Below are 19,404 nucleotides of genomic sequence, written 5' to 3'. Positions count from 1 at the left end.
TTGTATTCTTGTTATAAGTGCTGGCCCCTTTGTGTATTCCACACATGATACGCATGCCCGCCATATGCTTGAGTCCAGAGATTTTAATAAGCAGTGTCCATTGGCCTGCATATGCACAGTAGATCTCCTCGTGCTCCCAAACGAGGGTATGAGAAGCAGTGTGAGTTGCTCTCACTTGCTTCTTACAGTCACGTGGTCTGAGTCAGAATCCAGTGTCCTCTTGTTTCAGCCTTTCAGAAAACCTGTAAATAAGATTGCCAATAGTTCTTTAGCTTAGTTCAGTTAGTCTTAGTGTAGTTAGTATAGTTTGTTTCCCTGGACTGGGGACTATGCCTAGACTCCTGGGCTTCAAAAACTGCATCTCCTGCCTTAGACCCTTCTCCATCAGCGATGAACACCAGTGCTACCTCTGCTGTCTGGATGAGACCCTTATTTCGGCAGTATTTGTTGCTCATTTCCACCAAGAACTTGCAAAAGTTGTTAGCTTTACCTGAGAAAACACTTAATGGAGAAGGCTATGAAGCCTCTCTCCTGTCTGGGCCAGGAAGACACACACCCTATACATTGACCTCACCAAACAAGCAGTGCCCACCCTTCTGAGCAAGAGCAGAGCCGTGGGTGTCTCCGCCCAAAGAGTCTTCCACGAGGGCTTCCCATGAGAATAAGGGGCATTTTCATGGGAGTCAAAGACTGTCCATAAGAGAGAGACTCCTTCCCCGAGCCCATTGAAGTGTGTAGGAAGAAGGATCTTTGACCTTGGTCCTGGAAGGTCCTAGGGCGGAACCCATTGCAAATTCTGCACTTCTCCTTCTGGTGGCTGTCCCCAAGGCACTGCTGACAGGAAGAGTGTGGGTCACTCTTAGACATAAACATTCCACAGTCCTAACAGAGCTTGAACCCTGGGGACTATCAACTAGCTAAAACTAGAAGCTATAAACACGAAGAGTGGACACTGCCTAAACACGCTTGCAAAGCAAGAGCAACAGTTTGTTCCAGCTAGCTGTCACTGGTGGTAAGAAGGAACTGTGGGGGTGGGGGGTTGGCAGGCCCTATATTGGGTGCGAGAAGGGGCAACTCCAGGGGGCACCCTGGCCGACCCTACGGACGTTGCTAAGGGGGAAATCTTCCAGCTGGCATGCACATGGCGCACACACACCTGATTGGAATTGACATGAACAATACATTTCGAACAACAGTTACGAGAAGGTGAGTAACCGCTTTTTCTGTCAGTGATTCTAGCACTGAGGCACAATGGCCATTATCCACCAATCCTGTCCACAAGTGCAGCTCCAGACTCTGTGATACCGACATGCCCACCCAACGGGGACTAGAAATAGGGATGCACCATACTATCGGTGTCAACCATCAGAACTCCCCATATGCCAGGGTGCACAGAGACCTATCCAGCAGCGGAGGATATATTTCTCTACTACCTGCAGTCCTCTGGACCAGTGCTCCTGAGGGACGTTACCACACCAGAAGACGATATTACTTTGGCATCCCAGGAACCATCCCACTTACAACCATCAGGCAGGCTTGCCCTGGTGCTGATGACTCTGTTATTACAGCAGGAGCAGTTTTTGGATTTGAACAAATCTAATGAACCGGTCCCTCCTTCACACTGAGAACCAAACCCAGACAGGCGATGCAGAACTTATGATCGCTACCTGTATGAACATGACCTCCCTAGGGACCAATGGTTCCACATGCTATGGGCCCCCCTTCAAACTGTTGGCTCCTCTTTCTGGCCCTGTTGGGGATCATGGGATCTCTGTATGGATGTCTGTGACCCACACAGGAGTCTTTCCACTCCTCTCCTTTGCGCCAACAACCGGTTCCGTTGGTGCATGAGGAGGAAGAAGATTTTGAACCAGAAGCACAGATGATGACAGGAATCTCTTCTTCTTCCCCAGATGAGGCAGTCTCTTCTTCTTCTTCCTCATCCCCACCTAACTACCACAGGCAGTACCAGCACTTCCATTGAAGAATGGCTAGTGTTGTCCAGATATCTCTGGAGGAAATCCAAGACCCACATCACCAACTGCTGGACATTCTGCATCCATTTAACAAGGTCTTATTGGAATTGGCAAGATAGGTGTGGGTGCATAAAACACTGGGGTATGCCAGACCAAAGAGGGCTCAGAAGTCTTGTTTTGTTCCGGCAAAGGGAGCTGAATTCCTGTTCTCCCACCTTGCTCCCAATTTCCTGGTAGTACATTCCATAGCAGCCTGTAACATGTCTCATTACTGAAGGACCACCCCATTAGAAAATGGTTGCAAGAGATTAGACTTCCTGTAGAGAGAGGTCTTCTCTGTGGGCTTGCAATTTCGCATTGCCAATTACCATGACCACCCCATTCCCAGTCTGTGTTTAGGACCTATTTTTGACATTTTAATCAAGACCCGCTCACCACCTCTGATGCCACCTGCATCTCCTTCTGTCACCTTTTGAGGCCATCTCATTCTATTTGCCCACAACTGGGAGTTAATTGTGATTGATGGTTGGGTCTTGGCGATTATCCATCAGGGATAGTCCATAGAGTTGATCTCCTTCCCTTCCCCATTACCCTTCACGGACCACTCTCATGAGGCAATTCTTCAACAGGAAGCGGTGTCCCTGTTACACTGAGGGGGAATAGATCCTTCGTATCAAGGAAGTGGGTTTTATTTTCTAGTCCCAAAAAAAGACTGAGGATGGAGACCCATTCGGGATCTTTAGCAACTCCCCATCTTCATTCAGAACATGAAATTCAGGATGGTCATGTTGACATCAATAATCCCCTCTCTTCAAGAAGGAAATGTGGTTTGTGGCTCTCAATGGGAAGGATGCATATTTTCACCCACCCACACCCATAGGAAGGTCCTATGGTTTATCACAGGCCAAGTGTGCTTCCAGTTCCAGGTCCTCATCTTTGGAGTAGCAGCAGCACCCAGAGAGTTTACAAAAGAGTTCTCTGTGGTGGTAGCCCAGATGAGAAGTCAGGGCCGCACAGTTTTTCCATTTCTCAACAGCTAGTTCCTTGTAGGTCGCTCTTGACAGGAGGTCAGGTTGGCTATTCAATACCTCATTCAAAGCCTCACAGCCCTGAGGGTTTGCGTGAACAGAGAGAAGTGTATTTTATTCCCCCGCCCCCGAGGACAAATTTATCAGGGCAGTGTTGGGCTCTGTTTACGTAAGAGCCTTCCCCGCTGCAGAAAGGTTTCAGATGATGCACGACCTAATTTCTTTGATTTCCTGCAGAACAAGGACTACAGTGTGGATGTGCCTATTGCTGCTAGGTCATATCGCAGTATGTACTTATGTATCATCCTTTGCCAGGCTTCATCTATGTTGCCTGCAAGCCTAGCTCAGTTCAGTCTACTTTCCCAAGAAAGACCGCATCAACTCCAGGATGACTGTTTCCACTCGCTCCTAGTGCCACTATTATAACAGATGTAGTCCCTTCTGGTTTGGAGCCTTCTGGCCACACTGCACAAGTCATGTGGACCAGGCAGGAGGCCAGACTACATATCAACATCCTGGAGCAGCGGGCAGTTCACCTTGTGTGCAAGGCCTTCCTTCCGCTCATTCACTCCTTCCACATCCAAGTAGTGTCGGACAATATTACCACCATGGTCTACATAAACAGACAAGGAGAAGTGAGATCTCTCTCACTTTGTCTGGAGGTAGTCAGGCTTTGGAGCTTGTGCATCAGGCACATCACCACCATCCAGGCAGCATATTTCACTGGTATCCACAACTCCTTAGCAGGCAACTTTACCCCAGGCATTTCCCAGCAGGCCACAAGTGGGAAGTCTGTGACTCTGTTCTGCGGACACCTTCATGCTTTGGGGCACATCTCTATGGGACCTTTCTGCGTAACAAACAAACTACCCCTATATTATTCCAGAGGAGCCATAGGTCATGATTCCCAAGGTGACGTGCTTCTGCTGTCATGGACGAGTGGTTTCAGATATGCCTTTCCTCCCATCTCCGTTTCCACAAGTGCTGAGAAAGATACGTTATGACAGGGCCAATGTCATTCTCCTACTGCTCTACTGGCCCAAACAGTTTTGGTTCCCAGAGCTTGTCAGTGTCTACAATCAAGATGCACCCCTTACCAGAATTCCTGATGCAGGACAAGGGAAGGGTCAGATACCCCAGCCAGGGTTGTCTCCACCTCACAGCCTCATGTTTGGGTGGGTGTCAGAGGTAGATCACTCTTATATGGCTGCGGTCCAGGCTATACTTACCCAGAGTTAGGAAAGAATAGAGCAGATCCTGTTACCTGGCTAAATGGAAACACTTGTCAACCTGGGTGCAGCACAATCAGTCTCTCCCAGTCCCTTTAAGCTTCGTCCTGATAGTTCTTGTCTTTTTTAAATAAGAAAGTCTGGTCTCTCAATCAGCTCATTACAGATCCACCTAGCAGCCATTAGTAGCTTCTCCCCCCCCCAATAGACAGCCTGTCTTTACTCAACCAGCTACAACACGGTTCATGAAGGGCTTCATTAATGCCTCTCTGACAGTCACTAAACCCACATCGCTAAAGGGTCTGAACCTCGTGCTGTCAAAGCTAATTAGACCTCCATTTGAACCCTTAGTGACATGTTCCATGTCCTGTCTGTCTATGGAAGTGGCATTTCTAGTGGCCATGACTTCGGCCAGGAAGGTCAGCAAACTGGGAGCCATCATGGCACGCGCGCACACACACACACACACTACACCTTTCCCCTCCCATTATGATATTTCACAGGGACAAAGTGTCCCTTTGCCTTCACTCTAAATTTCTCCCCAAGGTCGTTTCCAGTGTATTCACTTAACTGTCCTTTTTGTGAAATGCCACACTTCTCCTGAAGAGAAGAGACTTCACTCCCTCGACATCAGGAGTGCACTTACTTTTTATCTGTAAAGAAACAAGTCCATCAGAAAGTCTCCAAGACGGTTTGTTGAGATAACAGAGAGATCCTGTGGTCAGGATCCTCTTAAAGAATTGCTAAGTGTGTTTATGGCTGGATTATCAAATGCTACAGACTAGCTCGTATTCTACCTTCTGTCACTATAACGGCTCATTCCACAAGAGTGCAGGCTGGCACGGTAGCATCTCTGCAGGAGGTCCCAATGCACGACATGCAGAGCAGCCATCTAGAGCTCCATAGACTCATGTACTAGACATTATGTGCTAGTCTAAGGGCTTGTCTACACTTAAATTTTTATAACACTTTAACCTGCTGGCTCAAGGGTGTGAAAAATCACCCCCCTGAGCACAGCAAGTCTGAGCGCTTTAAAGCTCTAGTGTAAACAGGAGCTAATCCCCTCGTGGAGGTGGATTACCAGGAGAGCTCTCTCGCGACCACACTTGCACTTCAAAGCGCTGCCGCGGGAGCGTTCCCACTCTGCCCCCAGCTCTGGCCCAAGCCCCAGCTCCGCTGGGGCCCTGGGCATCACACTCCCCAGCTTCCAACTGCAGTCCCGCTCCCTGCCCTGACTGCAGCTCTGGTCCTGGCTCTTGACTGCAGCGTCAGCCATGGCTTCCGACCACGATTTCTGGTGGGGGTGCGGACAGGTTCCCTTATGGGTAAGGCTTGGGGATTGATGGAAAAAGTTTGGGGATCACTGGTCTAGATAATACTTAGTCCTGCCTTGAGTGCAGGGGACTGGACTAGAAGACCTCTGGAGGTCCCTTCCCACTTCTATGATTAGCCATTTTCCATGTCTACTTTGATATTATTTTAGACATTTGTGCTTGGGTAAATGGTTTTCTCAAATCCTAGTTTTTCTAGTTCTATCATATATTCAGTAGCCTCGTGTTGGTGAATTCAATCTGTTGCTGTTGAAATAATTATCTCAAGGAGAGCAAAGTAGGATGGACGACTGACTACTAACCATTCCAGATTTTCTTAAATAATTAACAAATTAGGCAAGAAATTCTGAGAAAGAAGTAAAGGATAAATAGAGGTTCCTAAAAATTAGTATGAAAATCCCTCTTAATTATCTAGTGGGAATGTTCTGAGTTTACTAAATCTTTTTTTTTTCTATTCACCATTGCTGCCAAGAAATTTTAAAACCTCATGACCTTGCCATATGTTTGAACTGCTGCTACAGTAGTGGGAGCAAAAGTTAATTAATATACTAATAGCATTTAGTAATTACAACAAGGAATTAAGGCAAATTCATGTTGACTTTTATGCTGCAGAAACAATAAAATATAAGTGCTAAACTTGATAGAATAAGCTAGTAGGATTGAAATTTTATTTCCAAGATTTGAACAGAGAATTGCAAATAGTGAAGAGAGAACCAAAATTTGAACTATGTAATTACTTTAGGTTTACTTGATATTCTGTGTGTTCAGAACGCAAGTGTAGAACTGATTGTTCAGTAAGTTTATGGGTGTGCACTTTTCACTCTGACTTGTGGCTGTACAAATATTCAATTTACATGCAACAATGCATGCGCAAAATAGTCGTATGCTTGCACATTCCAACAGGCTTACAGAAAATCATTCTGTAATAGTTGCAGTACAAATGACTGCATGAAAAATAACCAGTTTTGTTGTACTTGATTTATGCCCGCAACAATGACTTTAGTTAGCATGTGCTCTCCATTTGTTTTGCAGAGCTTTTCGTGGTAAGCATATCACACTGGTGGTTCGTTTTCCAAACCAAGGTCGGCAGGTAGAAGACTTGGATATTTGGTCTCACACAAATGACACAATTGGTTCTGTACGGCGTTGTATTCTGAATCGTATTAAAGCCAACAGTGCACATACAAAAGTAGAACTGTTTATTGGTGGTGAGCTGGTAGATCCTGCAGATGATAGGAAGTTAATTGGACAATTAAATCTTAAAGATAAAACGGTGAGTGCTATTACTTTAGTCAATTAGTTAATATTACTCCACTTCTATAATTATTGGGGGGGAAATGAGAGCAGGAATATCATTATTAGAAATGTGAGAGTCAAGTAATATCTTTAATTGGACCAACTTCTGTTGTTGAGAGACAAGTTTTTGAGCTTCCACAGAGCTCTTCTTCAGATCTAGGAAAAGTACTCAAGAATTAAGACTTATTACAATTATAATTATTCTTGTAAGCCATAATGTAATTATGGATTATTACAACAATCTATAACCCACTGTTTCCCCCAAAGCCCCCCAGCTTCTCGCACACCAATGACTGGAGAGGTATTAATGGGCCACTTCACCTTGAGTGGTCCCTTGAAATGTGTTGCTACTTATGCTAAACAATGTGTTCCACGTTGTATTTTTAGCTGTGACAAGACCTGAAGAATAGTTCTGTGTAAGCTTGAAAGCTTGTCTCTCTCACCAACAGAAGACACAACACATATTGTCTCTCTGATATCCTGGGACAAACTACTATTACTGCATACTTTATTGAAATGATCCATTCTAACTTAGTGAAATATTGTATTAGTAGCTCATTTAGTATAAGAAGCTCTAAAGTTGATAGTTTTCATATCTAATACTTATTAAAATATATTAATCTTCTACAAATTTATTTTTTAGCTAATTACAGCCAAGCTTACACAAATAAGTTCTAATATGCCTTCAAGCCCTGATAGTTCTTCTGACTCTTCAACTGGTTCTCCGGGCAACCATGGCAATCACTACAGTGATGGTCCAAACCCAGAAGTTGAAAGCTGTTTGCCTGGAGTGGTAAGTATATGTATTGGTCCAAATATCTTATGAAGTTAAAAAATGACAGACAAATATTAGCACAAATTGTTTCAGTTGCTGAAATAGCATGACAAGTTTTTATTTTTGTTTTAGATCATGTCACTGCATCCTAGATACATCTCGTTTCTTTGGCAAGTTGCAGACTTAGGCAGCAGCCTAAATATGCCACCTCTTAGAGATGGAGCACGTGTCCTTATGAAACTTATGCCACCAGGTCAGAATATAATTTTAATCTCTTTATATCTTGAGGTTATGTCTCACCCGTTTTCTGGAAATGGAATCCTTCCTGAAGTCCTTCCTCCTACTAATTTAGAGTATGGTAGTCGTGAGAGTATATTCATTTATTTCCTGTATTGCTATATCTTGTCCATAATATAAAGTTAAATATTTTAAAAAGCGTTTTTTAGATGTCAGTGCCTGTTTATCTTTGAAAATGGGGAAAAGTGTTAAAATTGAAACTATTTTGCAACACTTACTACTGTATAGGAGGAGTTTAAGTGCTGTCGGTAATAAATATAACACTGTACCTCTGAAGACTCTGAATTTGTATGTCAGTTACAATTCCTGCATCTTTTCTTATCTGATGTCCTTTGAAGTTTCTCAAGTTGATGGGTATTAATTATTAATTGTAGATTTCAGTGACGTGTTTTTAGGTAACTATGGCAGTAATGTTTAGAGGTTGTGTTTTTATTGCAGATAACACTACAGTAGAGAAACTAAGAGCTATTTGCTTAGACCATGCAAAACTTGGTGAAAGCAGCCTTAGTCCATCCCTTGACTCTCTTTTCTTTGGCCCTTCTGCCTCACAAGTGCTATATCTAACAGAGGTTTGTAATGTTTTTCTTTAAAAATAAATTAAAAATAAAAACCCAAACTTTTATAGTTTAAAATTCTTTTTGGCATTAAGGTTACATTTTCTATGGTGGAGTTGAAGAACAGGATCAAATTCTGGTGTAAAACTAAAAAGATTCAAAATGTCTGTCAAAGCAGTAAAGTGTGGGAGGCGTGCATTGGGAAAAATATCATGTATAAAATGTACTTCTGCGTGCTTACACTTTTTCTAAACAAACACACACAAAAAAATGTATTGTGTGTGTTTGCTAACGTGTTTTATTTCCTTCTTGCAGGTAGTCTATGCCTTGTTAATGCCTGCCAGTGCACCTCTGGGAGAAGATGCTAGTGACTTCCAATATAACTTCTTAAAAAGTGGAGGTTTGCCTCTTGTATTGAGCATGTTGACTAGAAATAATTTCCTGCCAAATGCAGATATGGAAACTCGAAGGGGAGCCTACCTTAATGCTCTAAAAATAGCCAAATTGTTGCTAACAGCAATTGGCTTTGGCCATGTTCGAGCTGTGGCAGAAGCTTGTCAGCCAGTTGTAGAGGGCACAAGTCCAATCTCACCGGTAAAGTACTTTGACTTTTTTTAACTCCCCCCCCCCTTCCCCCCCCCCAATGTCTTTTATAGAAATACTAATATGCAGTAATTTACATTCAGATCTACAAAGCTGCCTTCCTATAATAACACCACTTTTACTTATTTTTCTGTCTTGGATGTATTTTTCAACTGTATGATTCATAAGGAACTCATAATACTCATTTTTAAATGTCTGTGATAGTAAAAGGTTCTGCCTCACCAATTCCTAGCACCTCCATTGGTGCAAGTTCAGTTCCTTTCTGACTCTGGAAAGTAACACAATTCTTGCAAGAACAGCACTTCCAATACTGTTCCAGCTTGTCTCAGTAGGTATTTGCTGCTGTGATCCTTCAATTATGTGTATTTATGAGTTCAAATGACTCTCCGCGTGAATTCCACTCTTGGTGCATATGCATCCTTTGCATGCAAGATCAGATTCTTCTGGCAAGATGTGCCCGATGGGGCTGTGCCTGCACCCTGATGTCCTTCATGCACCTAGGGTAACCAGATAGGAACTATGAAAAAACAGGACGGGGGTGGGGGGGGCAATAGGCGCCTATATAAGAAAAAGTCCCCAAAAACAGGACTCTCTTTGAAAACGGGACATCTGGGCACCCTACCCGAGGTCATAAAGGGCACGGTGGGCTTACCACCCCTCAGTTCCTTCTTACCACCCTGACATCAGGATTGAACCCCAGTCTCTGCTTACACTGCACATTTTGATGTCTTGTTAAGCTGGTTAATAGTAGTTAATATAACTAAAATATATATATGGGGATATGTCTGGAACAAGGATCCTTGTCTCTATGGCTGGGATTATATGATTGTGTTGCCTGCAGTAGCAGGAGATTAGGCTCAGTGATCCTGGAGGTCCGTTCCAGTGCTCCCGTTAGGTTGGTGGAGGCACCCACTTCACGTGTGAAGTACCTTTTGCTGCTTCACTGCCTACTAAGACATTGGTGATGCGCTGCATGATGGGGAGCTCATCTTTGTCACTTTCAAACCCAAGGGCATTGGGTCACCCCAGGAAGCTCAACTTCACATTATGTCTTGAAGCTCAGAGCCATACATCTTCATGCACAGCGTTTCTACTCTTGTTATCCAAGTGATAATGGACAACACCACAACCATGCATTATGTCAAGATAGGGAGGAGCATAATCCTCTCTGTTCCGCAAAAAAGCGATTTGTGTCTGGGGTGGAGCATTTGTCATCAAATCATATCATCTTCCAGTGGTTCTGCATCTTCCAGGCTTGCAAAATGCCCTGGCAAATTGAGACAGCAGATAATTCTCAGACAGACACGAGTGGACTGTAAGGGTATGTCTACACAGCATTTTGGACTGAGCAGGAGAGTGTCTCCCAGCCCAAGTCAACAGACTTGAGTCAGTGGGGGTGACACTGATGCTCTAAAATTAGCTGTATAAACAGTGCTTTGAAGTTACAGTTTGGACTGAAGCTTGGGCTTTGAGACCTAGGTTCATACTCTGAGCATGGTAGCCACAGCTTAGCCCAGACAATTCTGGTACTTGGATCTGGTGAACCTATCAACTCATCCTTCAGTCACGCTACCTGTTCTACCTGATATGGTTTTGCAAACAGAGGTCATATCTTATTTGGAGCCAGCATCATTACATCTGAATTTGTCACTGGTGTCACCACTGCTGGAATGCTGTATCTGGTTCTGGTGTCCACAATTCAAGAAGGATGTTAATTTGGAGAGTGTTCAGAAAAGATCAATGAGAATGGAGAACAAATATACCTCTACCCCTATATAACGCGACCCGATGTAACACAAATTCAGATATAACGCAGTAAAGCAGCGCTCCCGGGGGGGCAGATCAAAGCAAGTTCGGTATAACACGGTTTCACCTATAACGCTGTAAGATTTTTTTTTTGGCTCCCAAGGACAGCGTTACATTGGGGTAGAGGTGTATTTGATGATGCGTTTTTCAGTCTAGCAGACAAAGGTATAACAGGATCCACTGGCTGGAAGTTGAAACTAAACAAATTTAGACTGGAAATAAGGTGCCAATTTTTAACAATGACAGTTATTAACCATTGGATCAACTTACTAAGGGTTGTGGTGGATTCTCTACCACTGACAATTTTTGAATCCAGATTAGATGTTTTTCTAAAATAAATATATGCTGTAGTTCAAACAGGAAGTATTTGGGGGCAGTTCTATGTCCTGTGTTATACAGGAGTTCAGGCTAGAAGAATACAGTGATTCCTTTTGACCTTATAATCTATGAATGCAGGAGCATAATGTTTTAAGACAGAGTTACTCTCAGGATTCCTTCCAAATTCCTATTTTTAAGAATTTTGTGTGAACCAGTTTATTCATATCCCAGTTTTTCTCCAAGCCTCACTCCCCCACAGGGGAAGCTAAACGTCACACAGTTGATGTAGTTCGGGCCCTGTTTTCTTACATTTACAGGACAAAACCTTTCAGGAACATACCTAAACTTTATGGCCTTTGCAGAGAGATGTGTGTCAGGCAGTATCCTCTCTGAACTTATCTTAGAATCATAGAATATTAGAGTTGGAAGGGACCTCAAGAGGTCATCTAGTCCAACCCCCTGCTCAGAGCAGGACCAATTCCCAGCTAAATCATCCCAGCCAGGGCTTTGTCAAGCCGGGCCTTAAAAACCTCCAAGGAAGGAGACTCCACCACCTCCCTAGGTAACGCATTCCAGTGTTTCACCACCCTCCTAGTGAAATAGTTTTTCCTGATATCCAACCTGGACCTCCCCCACTGCAACTTGAGACCATTGCTCCTTGTTCTGTCATCTGCCACCACTGAGAACAGCCGAGCTCCATCCTCTTTGGAACCCCCCTTCAGGTAGTTGAAGGCTGCTATCAAATCCCCCCTCATTCTTCTCTTCTGGAGACTAAACAATCCCAGTTCCCTCAGCCTCTCCTCATAAGTCATGTGCTCCAAACCCCTAATCATTTTTGTTGCCCTCCGCTGGACTCTTTGCAATTTTTCCACATCCTTCTTGTAGTGTGGGGCCCAAAACTGGACACAGTATTCCAGATGAGGCCTCACCAATGTCGAATAAAGGGGAACGAACACGTTCCTCGATCTGCTGGCAATGCCCCTACTTATACAGCCCAAAATGCCGTTAGCCTTCTTGGCAACAAGAGCACACTGTTGACTCATATCCAGCTTCTCGTCCACTGTGACCCCTAGGTCCTTTTCTGCAGAAAAGGACCTAGTCTTCAATCTTAGTCTTCAACTGTATAAGGACATGTTATTAGGTTATCTATCTAGTTGTAGTAGAGCTCAGGCAGCCTTTGCTGCTTGTTTGAAGAATTTTGCTATTTCTGAAATCTGTAGGGCAGCTATGTGGAGCTTGATAAACACCTTTACAAGACACGTTCTTTGACAGTGGCTTCCTGATAGATGCCTGCTTTGGTGTGATTGTCTTGACGTCAGTGTTTAAGTAGGACTCTTATTTCCAATCTCCAAGCAAATTTATATCTGCTTGTTGTGCACTGTAACGGGGTAGACTAGGTCCAGAGGTCCACTGCTGGAAGCCACGCGGCTGTGCCTACCCCTGCCCCAGAAAAGAGCAGAGGAGAAGTTCTCTAGGCGGCCTATAGTGGTTGCAGAGAAGCAACCAGGAGGGCTGGTGGAGCAGACAATGAGGGACCAGAAGGGCCCTATAAAAGGGGAGCAGCAGAGACAGAACAGTCAGTTGCTGCCCAGATCTCGAAGAGGGAGGACTGGGTTCCTGGCTGGCTGGAAGAGCGAGCAGTAGGACCTTGGATGACAGGTCAGTGCAGGCAGGCTGATCCCAAGGGACTGAGCCCAGAACTTAGTCAGACCAGGCAAGGGTACTGTGGTGGGCCCTCCTAATTTGGTTGAAGATGAGCCCAGGCAAGGGCTGCCAAAAGGACACCAACTGAAGGTACTAAGATGGGTCTGTGTTGGTCTGTTAAAGGCGGCAGTGTCTCTGGGGGGGAATCCTTGGTGCTACGGCCCCATACCAGGACCGTGAGAAAGAACTAGAGACTGTATTCCTCAGAAGAGGGGGACAGTGTGTGAGACTCGGCAGGAGGGCTGAGTTGCTGAAGACTTGTCGAATAGCCATCAGCCCGGGGACGCTTGCAAGAGGTGGGGTGCCACCAGTTGTAAGAACTGAAAGAAAAGCAGGCTCACATCTGACCAGTAAGGGAGTGCCTGTGAGAGGTGGGTGCTGCCCCGTGGAAAAAACCTGAGTGATTGCAGGCACATATCAGCCAGAGACGAGCGCTCATGAGAGGCGGATGCTGATGCTGTTACTTTACCGACACATGCACCAACAGTGTAATCCAAATGGACAATTACTTTAAGAAAGAATGTTTACAGTAACTGTTCTTCAAAATGCATTGTCCACATGGATTCTATGACCCATCCTCCTTCCCTGCTTCTATGTAGTCTTACTCCTCTGGGATTTAGTGTTGGTAAAGGAACAGAGAGGTGGTTGGCCCACTCTTCCCTTTATGATGTTAGGTGTAGGTGCTGCCCCAACAGATGCTGCTGGCGAGAAAAATCTGATCTCCCATTCCTGGGGCGCATGCACACCAAAAGTGAAATCCATGTGGTTTCAAAGAACCACAATTATTGTAAGGTAAGTAATTGTTCTTTCCCCTTAGTCTTTGAAGTTCTTTTTAAACTAAATCGTGTTTTTCATGCATTCACTGGGGATACTTTAACGTATTGGAAACATGGGGGGTTTTTTGTTTTTGTTTTTTTGGGCTTGGGCGATATCTTTATCAGGCTCTTCACTTTTGGTGTTTAACACTGTTTGGGGTGTGAGGGGACTTCAGTCCTTTGGCACTGTGCCATTTGTCTTTGGGTCTCTGGCACATCTGTACTGCTTTAGTGCAGAGCACCCTACACATTTTGAAGCTTCAGCTTGCCAACACACAGTATCAGTAATGTTTCAAGGCTCTGTCTCTTGATATGGAACAGTTCTTTCGAGGAATTTTTTTATGTTTCTCTTTGCTTGACTCTGCCAGCTATTCTTTGTGGGAATTTGAGGGGAGTCTTCCCTATACTTGTCTGGGACAAACAACTCATTAGTTTTAAATGTATGAAGTATGATCATACTATATCTGACAGATAACCATAATCTGTGCCTGGGAGAAGAGAGGCTCTCTGTGCTAAGATGGCATTCAGATTAAGAAAGAAGTACCTGAACTCTTTTCTGGCCTCCATTAGAGGCTATAAGTGTTTCAGATCTTTCAACCTCAAAGTATAAAACATCAGCGTCCCCACATCGGGCGCTGAGTTTGTGTGGTACTGTTTGCTTAGGTACAGGTCTGGAGATGATAGCTGTAACAGCACCACTTCCTTACTTACTCTGAAGCTGCTTCCTCTTGATCCTTCTGAGGGCGTATCATTGTGTCATCTTGGTTCGATGATACTTCACTTAACAAAGAGTCATCATACCCTTCAGAACACTGTGTTCTTCGAGGAGTGTCCCTGTGGGTGCTCCATTTAAGGTGTCTTGGTTCCCTGCACTGTAATAAGAGATTTGTGGTAGCAGTGCCTGGTTGGGTAGTGCATGCGCTGTCACTGTCTCTCACCGCTCCACGCAGTTACACAGCACTGCGTGACCAACTGCCCCTCAGTTCCTTCTCTGCCGCATTTGGCTTCAGTTGGAATGATCAGCATCGCCCTCTCTTAGCTTTGTAAAGGCTAATCTTATCTATAGTTTATAGTTGGTAGTATAAGCAGTGGTTAGATACTTCCCCTTTATAGTTATTTTATTTTACTTCAGACAAATTTTTCCCTTTATTTACCTTTATTCTCCTCAGTAGGCTCCTGAGAAGTTAGACTCCTGTAGGTTTATTTTCCTCCTTTTGTTTTGTTTGTTTTTTGTTTTGTGGCAAACTTTCTCCTGCATGCCCATATCATCGGGCTTCAAACGCTGTCTAACTTGCGAACTGTCAATTCCGGTCTCTGACGGACATGCACAGTGTGTCCACTGTCTTGGCAAAACTCACATTGCTCAAAAGTCTCCACATTGCTAGAACCTCACAGCCAGAGCAAGAAAAGCTAGGTATCTCCAACTTAAACTCCTTATGATGGAGAAATCCCTCAGACCGACTTCAGACCCTGAGTCCAGGACACCTCCAGGCCAATGGTCGCCATCCGCAGCCTCTGACAGAGGTCCTGCCCCTGCAGAGCCTATGAAAGAGCCCTTACTGAAGATGGCTACCGAAAAGCGGTGCCAGACTCTTCCGCACCGTGAATCGCCCAAGAAAAAGTGATCCTCGACCACAAAATGTACCTCAGTACCAACAGCACTGAGCATGTCGGACCATGAGGCACCAGGATCTTCTGGTACTGAGAGTTCCCAGAAAGTGAAAGACCATATGCGGGCTCGCTCGAATGGAGGCTTACAAAGCAAAGTGAAACCCTTCACCTCGGTACCCATTGAGCTGAAAAGAACCTCTGCACGAAGCGGTGCAATGGTGCCACCTGCAGTACCTATGCCGCACAGCTCAAAACCCTCAGCACTGGTGGCTACAACTCTTACTCCCGTGCCGCCAGCGATGCTGACCTCTGTACCGAAGCTGATGGTTCCGCAACTGTTCCTGAGACATGCAGACCTGCTAGTCTCCTCAACACCAGACTCTTAGCTGATCAGAAACACCACATTGGAAGGGATCCAAGGATCAGTCCATGCCACTTATAGTGTGTAGTAGTCAATATCTTCATGTTCCAGGACACGATCCAGGATGCTGTAAATGTAGTGGAAAGGATTTGCCAGAGCCAGCAGGGACAATAAAATAGAGGGAGTCTCGTGACCACAGCAGTTTCCTTGTACCATACCAGAACTTAGTGGTCACAAGGCAGTCTCCAGTGCAGTTTTCTCTGTCTCTTTCTACAGGAGTTTGCAAAACAGTCACACTGTGTTTTCTCCATGTATTTTACAAATCATTGTTAGATTTAGTATCAAGAGAAGAATCCAGGTTTTCTGTGTTACTTTTCCTACCTCCATATGAGGGGTGCCCAGACTTATCTTTTATAATTTTGTGTTTGGGATGCCCACCTTTTGAATACTTTTGCCTTAATTTTCACTATTGATGTAATTGGGTTTCTTCTGGAGAGTTCTCTTTCTAGATAAAACTTCCTCTCCTCTCCCCTCCCCCCAAATTTTCTTATTCATGTTTACGTATGATATTGTTCACTATAGACACTGCTTCTAGGTGCTGCTGTTTTTATAACATTTTTCTTTTAGAAATACCACTCAAGTTTTCCAACCTTAGCAGAAATCTAGAAGAGAAAATTATGTGCTTGTAATGCTTGTTCCTTGATTATGTCTGACTAGATTCTCACTTTTGCACCAACCACCCCTCAAAGGTTGAGAAGCTACATCTGTTTGTTTTTTTACCATTCTGTGGAATGTTTATTTTTTGTTTTTTGACTGTTAAATTCTTATGCAGAAACAAACTTACTTTGGGGCATTGGAGAGTGTGCACCACATCCTGTCAACTGGAATGTGTTTGTGAAGAACGTCTACTAAAACCTAAGAGGATCAAAAACTTCTGAGGAAGTTTTTCCTAAGTCACATGTTAAAAGCATGGACCCAGGAATTGGAAAATAGTAAAGGGAATTCAGAGAACTACTAAAGACAATTCTCTTGTACTTCTGACTCAAGTTTTACATCAATTTTAATAATGTCCAAACAGTGAATTTATATTTTTAAAAGAAAATTAATTAAGGTGTACTTTTCTGGGCACTTTCTGGGGAGCAACATCTAGCTTGAAGAATGACACCATTAAGGGCACCAGCTATTTACAGTCCATTGACATCCCATAAACCTGTTCCTTTCCTGTCTCAAAAGATAGGGGTTGGATGTCCCCCTAACTTTCCGTTTAAAATTTTATTCAAATGTCAAAAAAAAAAAAATTAAAAGTAGTTTCAGGTATTCTATACCTACTTATGATTCTCCCTACCAGTATGTTTATAGTTTTACAGTTATATTTTCCCATTTTTGTAATGTTTTTTAAGAAGCTTTTTAGACTTTATCCAAAACTTGTGTGTGGAATACCAGTTTTAATAGCAAAATATCAAATACATGAATGTGTGTATATTGAAATGTTGGTTAGTATTTGAAATAACAAGAGAGTGGGGTTTTTTTGCATGTATATTGTATTTAAATACAATATAAGTTTCTTCTTCCACTTGTCTCCTCTCCCCACACCTACCAGATAATTTCTAGTTTCATACTTTAGGGTTTTCTGTACTTTTTTTTTTTTCCCATGTAAATAATGAAAATAACTTTTTCCAGATAAACCAGGCTACCCATGACCAGGCAGTGGTGCTGCAAGCTGCCCTACAGAACATTCCCAATCCAACTTCAGAGTGCATGCTACGAAATGTAGCAATACGTCTTGCCCAGCAAATATCTGATGAGGTTAGTATATTCTTTCCTGTAAAACCTAAGATTTTCCTTTTATTTAATCATATTTCTTAGATTTCCTTTCATATAGGAAAATGATAGGTTTCCTTAAATTCAAAATACATTTAGGATATTTTACATACTTTTTATTTTTTTAACACTTAAAAGCATTAAATGAATTATTACTTTACAAAATTATTTACATGTTTTTCATGTGTTTACTTGGGAAAACCAATATGTATAATGGAGTTCAGAGAGTATTAGCTAAGTGAATTATGTAAGATTCTGCGCATCTTATTAATGGGTTCTGATACTGTGAGACCAGAACTCAGTTGGTATGGTGTTATTGCAGATTTTAGAAGTAAACTTAGCATCATTTTTCTTGAGGTAATTGATATATTTGAAGAATAACCAGAGATTTTTAACAAGAAAATATTGTTACTAATATTGTAGTCCTTTTTTTACTCTTATGTTTGTCTTTGGTAATGTGCTTTTTTAGAGAGTAACAGGAAAAATGGAGAGAGAGAGAGAGGTTAAATATTTTATTAAAGGTGACCTGAAATGCCTTTTAATACAAAAAATTCAAGTGTTGAGGTCTCAAATTATTAACAGAAATAAATATATACACCTCTACCCCGATATAACATGACCTGATATAACATGAATTTGGATATAATGCGGTGAAGCAGTGCTCTGGGTGGGGGTGGGGCTGCGCACTCCAGCGGATCAAAGTAAGTTTGATATAATGCGGTTTCACCTATAACACGGTAAGATTTTTTTGGCTCCCGAGCACAGCGTTGTATCAGGGTAGAGGGGTGTGTGTGTGTGTGTGTGTGTTTTAACTACACATAATGGACAATTGGATCGCCTGGGTGGAGGAAAAATGAACAGCTTTGCTCACAAATGGATCATCTATCTAAATGGTGTGACTTACTCTTATTAATTTCATGCAGTGTTGGGTGAGATAATACCTTAACACGAGCACTATGTAAGCTGGAAAGCTTGTCTCTGTCACCAACAGAAGATGGTCTAGTAAAAGATGTTATCTCACCCATCTTGTCAAAGTTATTAGATTTGGAATTTTTAGTAATCCATTTAATACATTGTGGCCTCTCAAGGGTGGCCAAAGGAAAAATTACAACTTCCTTTCAAGATGATTGGTGCTGCATCAGCTTCCAAAGTCAAAGCAATGCTGACTTGGACTTCAGGACCTGTATAGGAAATAATCTCTTCATACCACCTCAGAACATTGCTGAGATATCCAAAAGTGGAGAGACCCTCCATGACCATTTTAACCATACGAAATGTACAACGTCTGCCACAAGCAAAAAAAGACAAAGGCTTGAGAAAAAAGGTTGATGGAACTGGACACCAAAACAGGATCCCTAGTTTTCATCATTGCTACCATTGGAGCTGCATCAGTCGTGAATTTTGTATATGAAGTTGCCAGTGTACAGACACTGCTTTAGTCATAGCTTTTTCCGTAGAAGAAATAGGTCATGGAGGGAGGGAGGGCAGGATGTGAATTGTGATTTTTACATGCTCTGTGTGAATGAAGTTTTAAAAAAAAAATTAAAAGAACACTAGCAAGACAGATCAAAGGAACGAGACTCCGATTACACAGCATCAGTGCTAAAAATCTATATATTTGCAAAAATGAAGAAAACTGCTGAAGAGCTAAATCTGAAGTATAATTTGTTTTTTCTTGTATATTTTGATGGCCAATGATTAGTTTTTCTTCAGATTTTTTTTTGTTTTTATTTAATTTTGAGAAATTTGATGCAGCCTGTGAGAGAAGAATAGAGTAAGAGTTGAAGGGCATTGAAAAATCTACATATTTTTTAATGATCATACTTAGTTTTTAAAGTAACTTTTCTCCAGACTAAACAAGCCTATTTTTGTTTTCTTA

General features: G+C 42.9%; 1 protein-coding gene across 4 annotated transcripts in view; it reads left to right on the top strand.

Moving 5' to 3' along the window:
- Positions 1 to 19,404, top strand: part of USP9X (ubiquitin specific peptidase 9 X-linked) — a 217,540-nt gene that overhangs the window by 114,727 nt on the left and 83,409 nt on the right. For all 4 annotated transcript variants that reach the window (XM_054005771.1, XM_054005769.1, XM_054005754.1 and 1 more), the window contains exons 19-24: positions 6,597 to 6,837; positions 7,504 to 7,653; positions 7,768 to 7,888; positions 8,371 to 8,501; positions 8,802 to 9,080; positions 17,385 to 17,510. In XM_054005771.1, the coding sequence (XP_053861746.1) occupies positions 6,597 to 6,837; positions 7,504 to 7,653; positions 7,768 to 7,888; positions 8,371 to 8,501; positions 8,802 to 9,080; positions 17,385 to 17,510 (1,048 nt within the window). The remainder of the gene's footprint in view (positions 1 to 6,596; positions 6,838 to 7,503; positions 7,654 to 7,767; positions 7,889 to 8,370; positions 8,502 to 8,801; positions 9,081 to 17,384; positions 17,511 to 19,404) is intronic.

Source organism: Malaclemys terrapin, chromosome 1 (genome assembly GCF_027887155.1).
Source record: "Malaclemys terrapin pileata isolate rMalTer1 chromosome 1, rMalTer1.hap1, whole genome shotgun sequence".
In the NCBI taxonomy this organism is placed as follows: domain Eukaryota; kingdom Metazoa; phylum Chordata; order Testudines; family Emydidae; genus Malaclemys; species Malaclemys terrapin.
The sequence above is the reverse complement of the archived record's forward strand: the minus strand, read 5'-3'. Positions and strand labels throughout refer to the sequence as shown.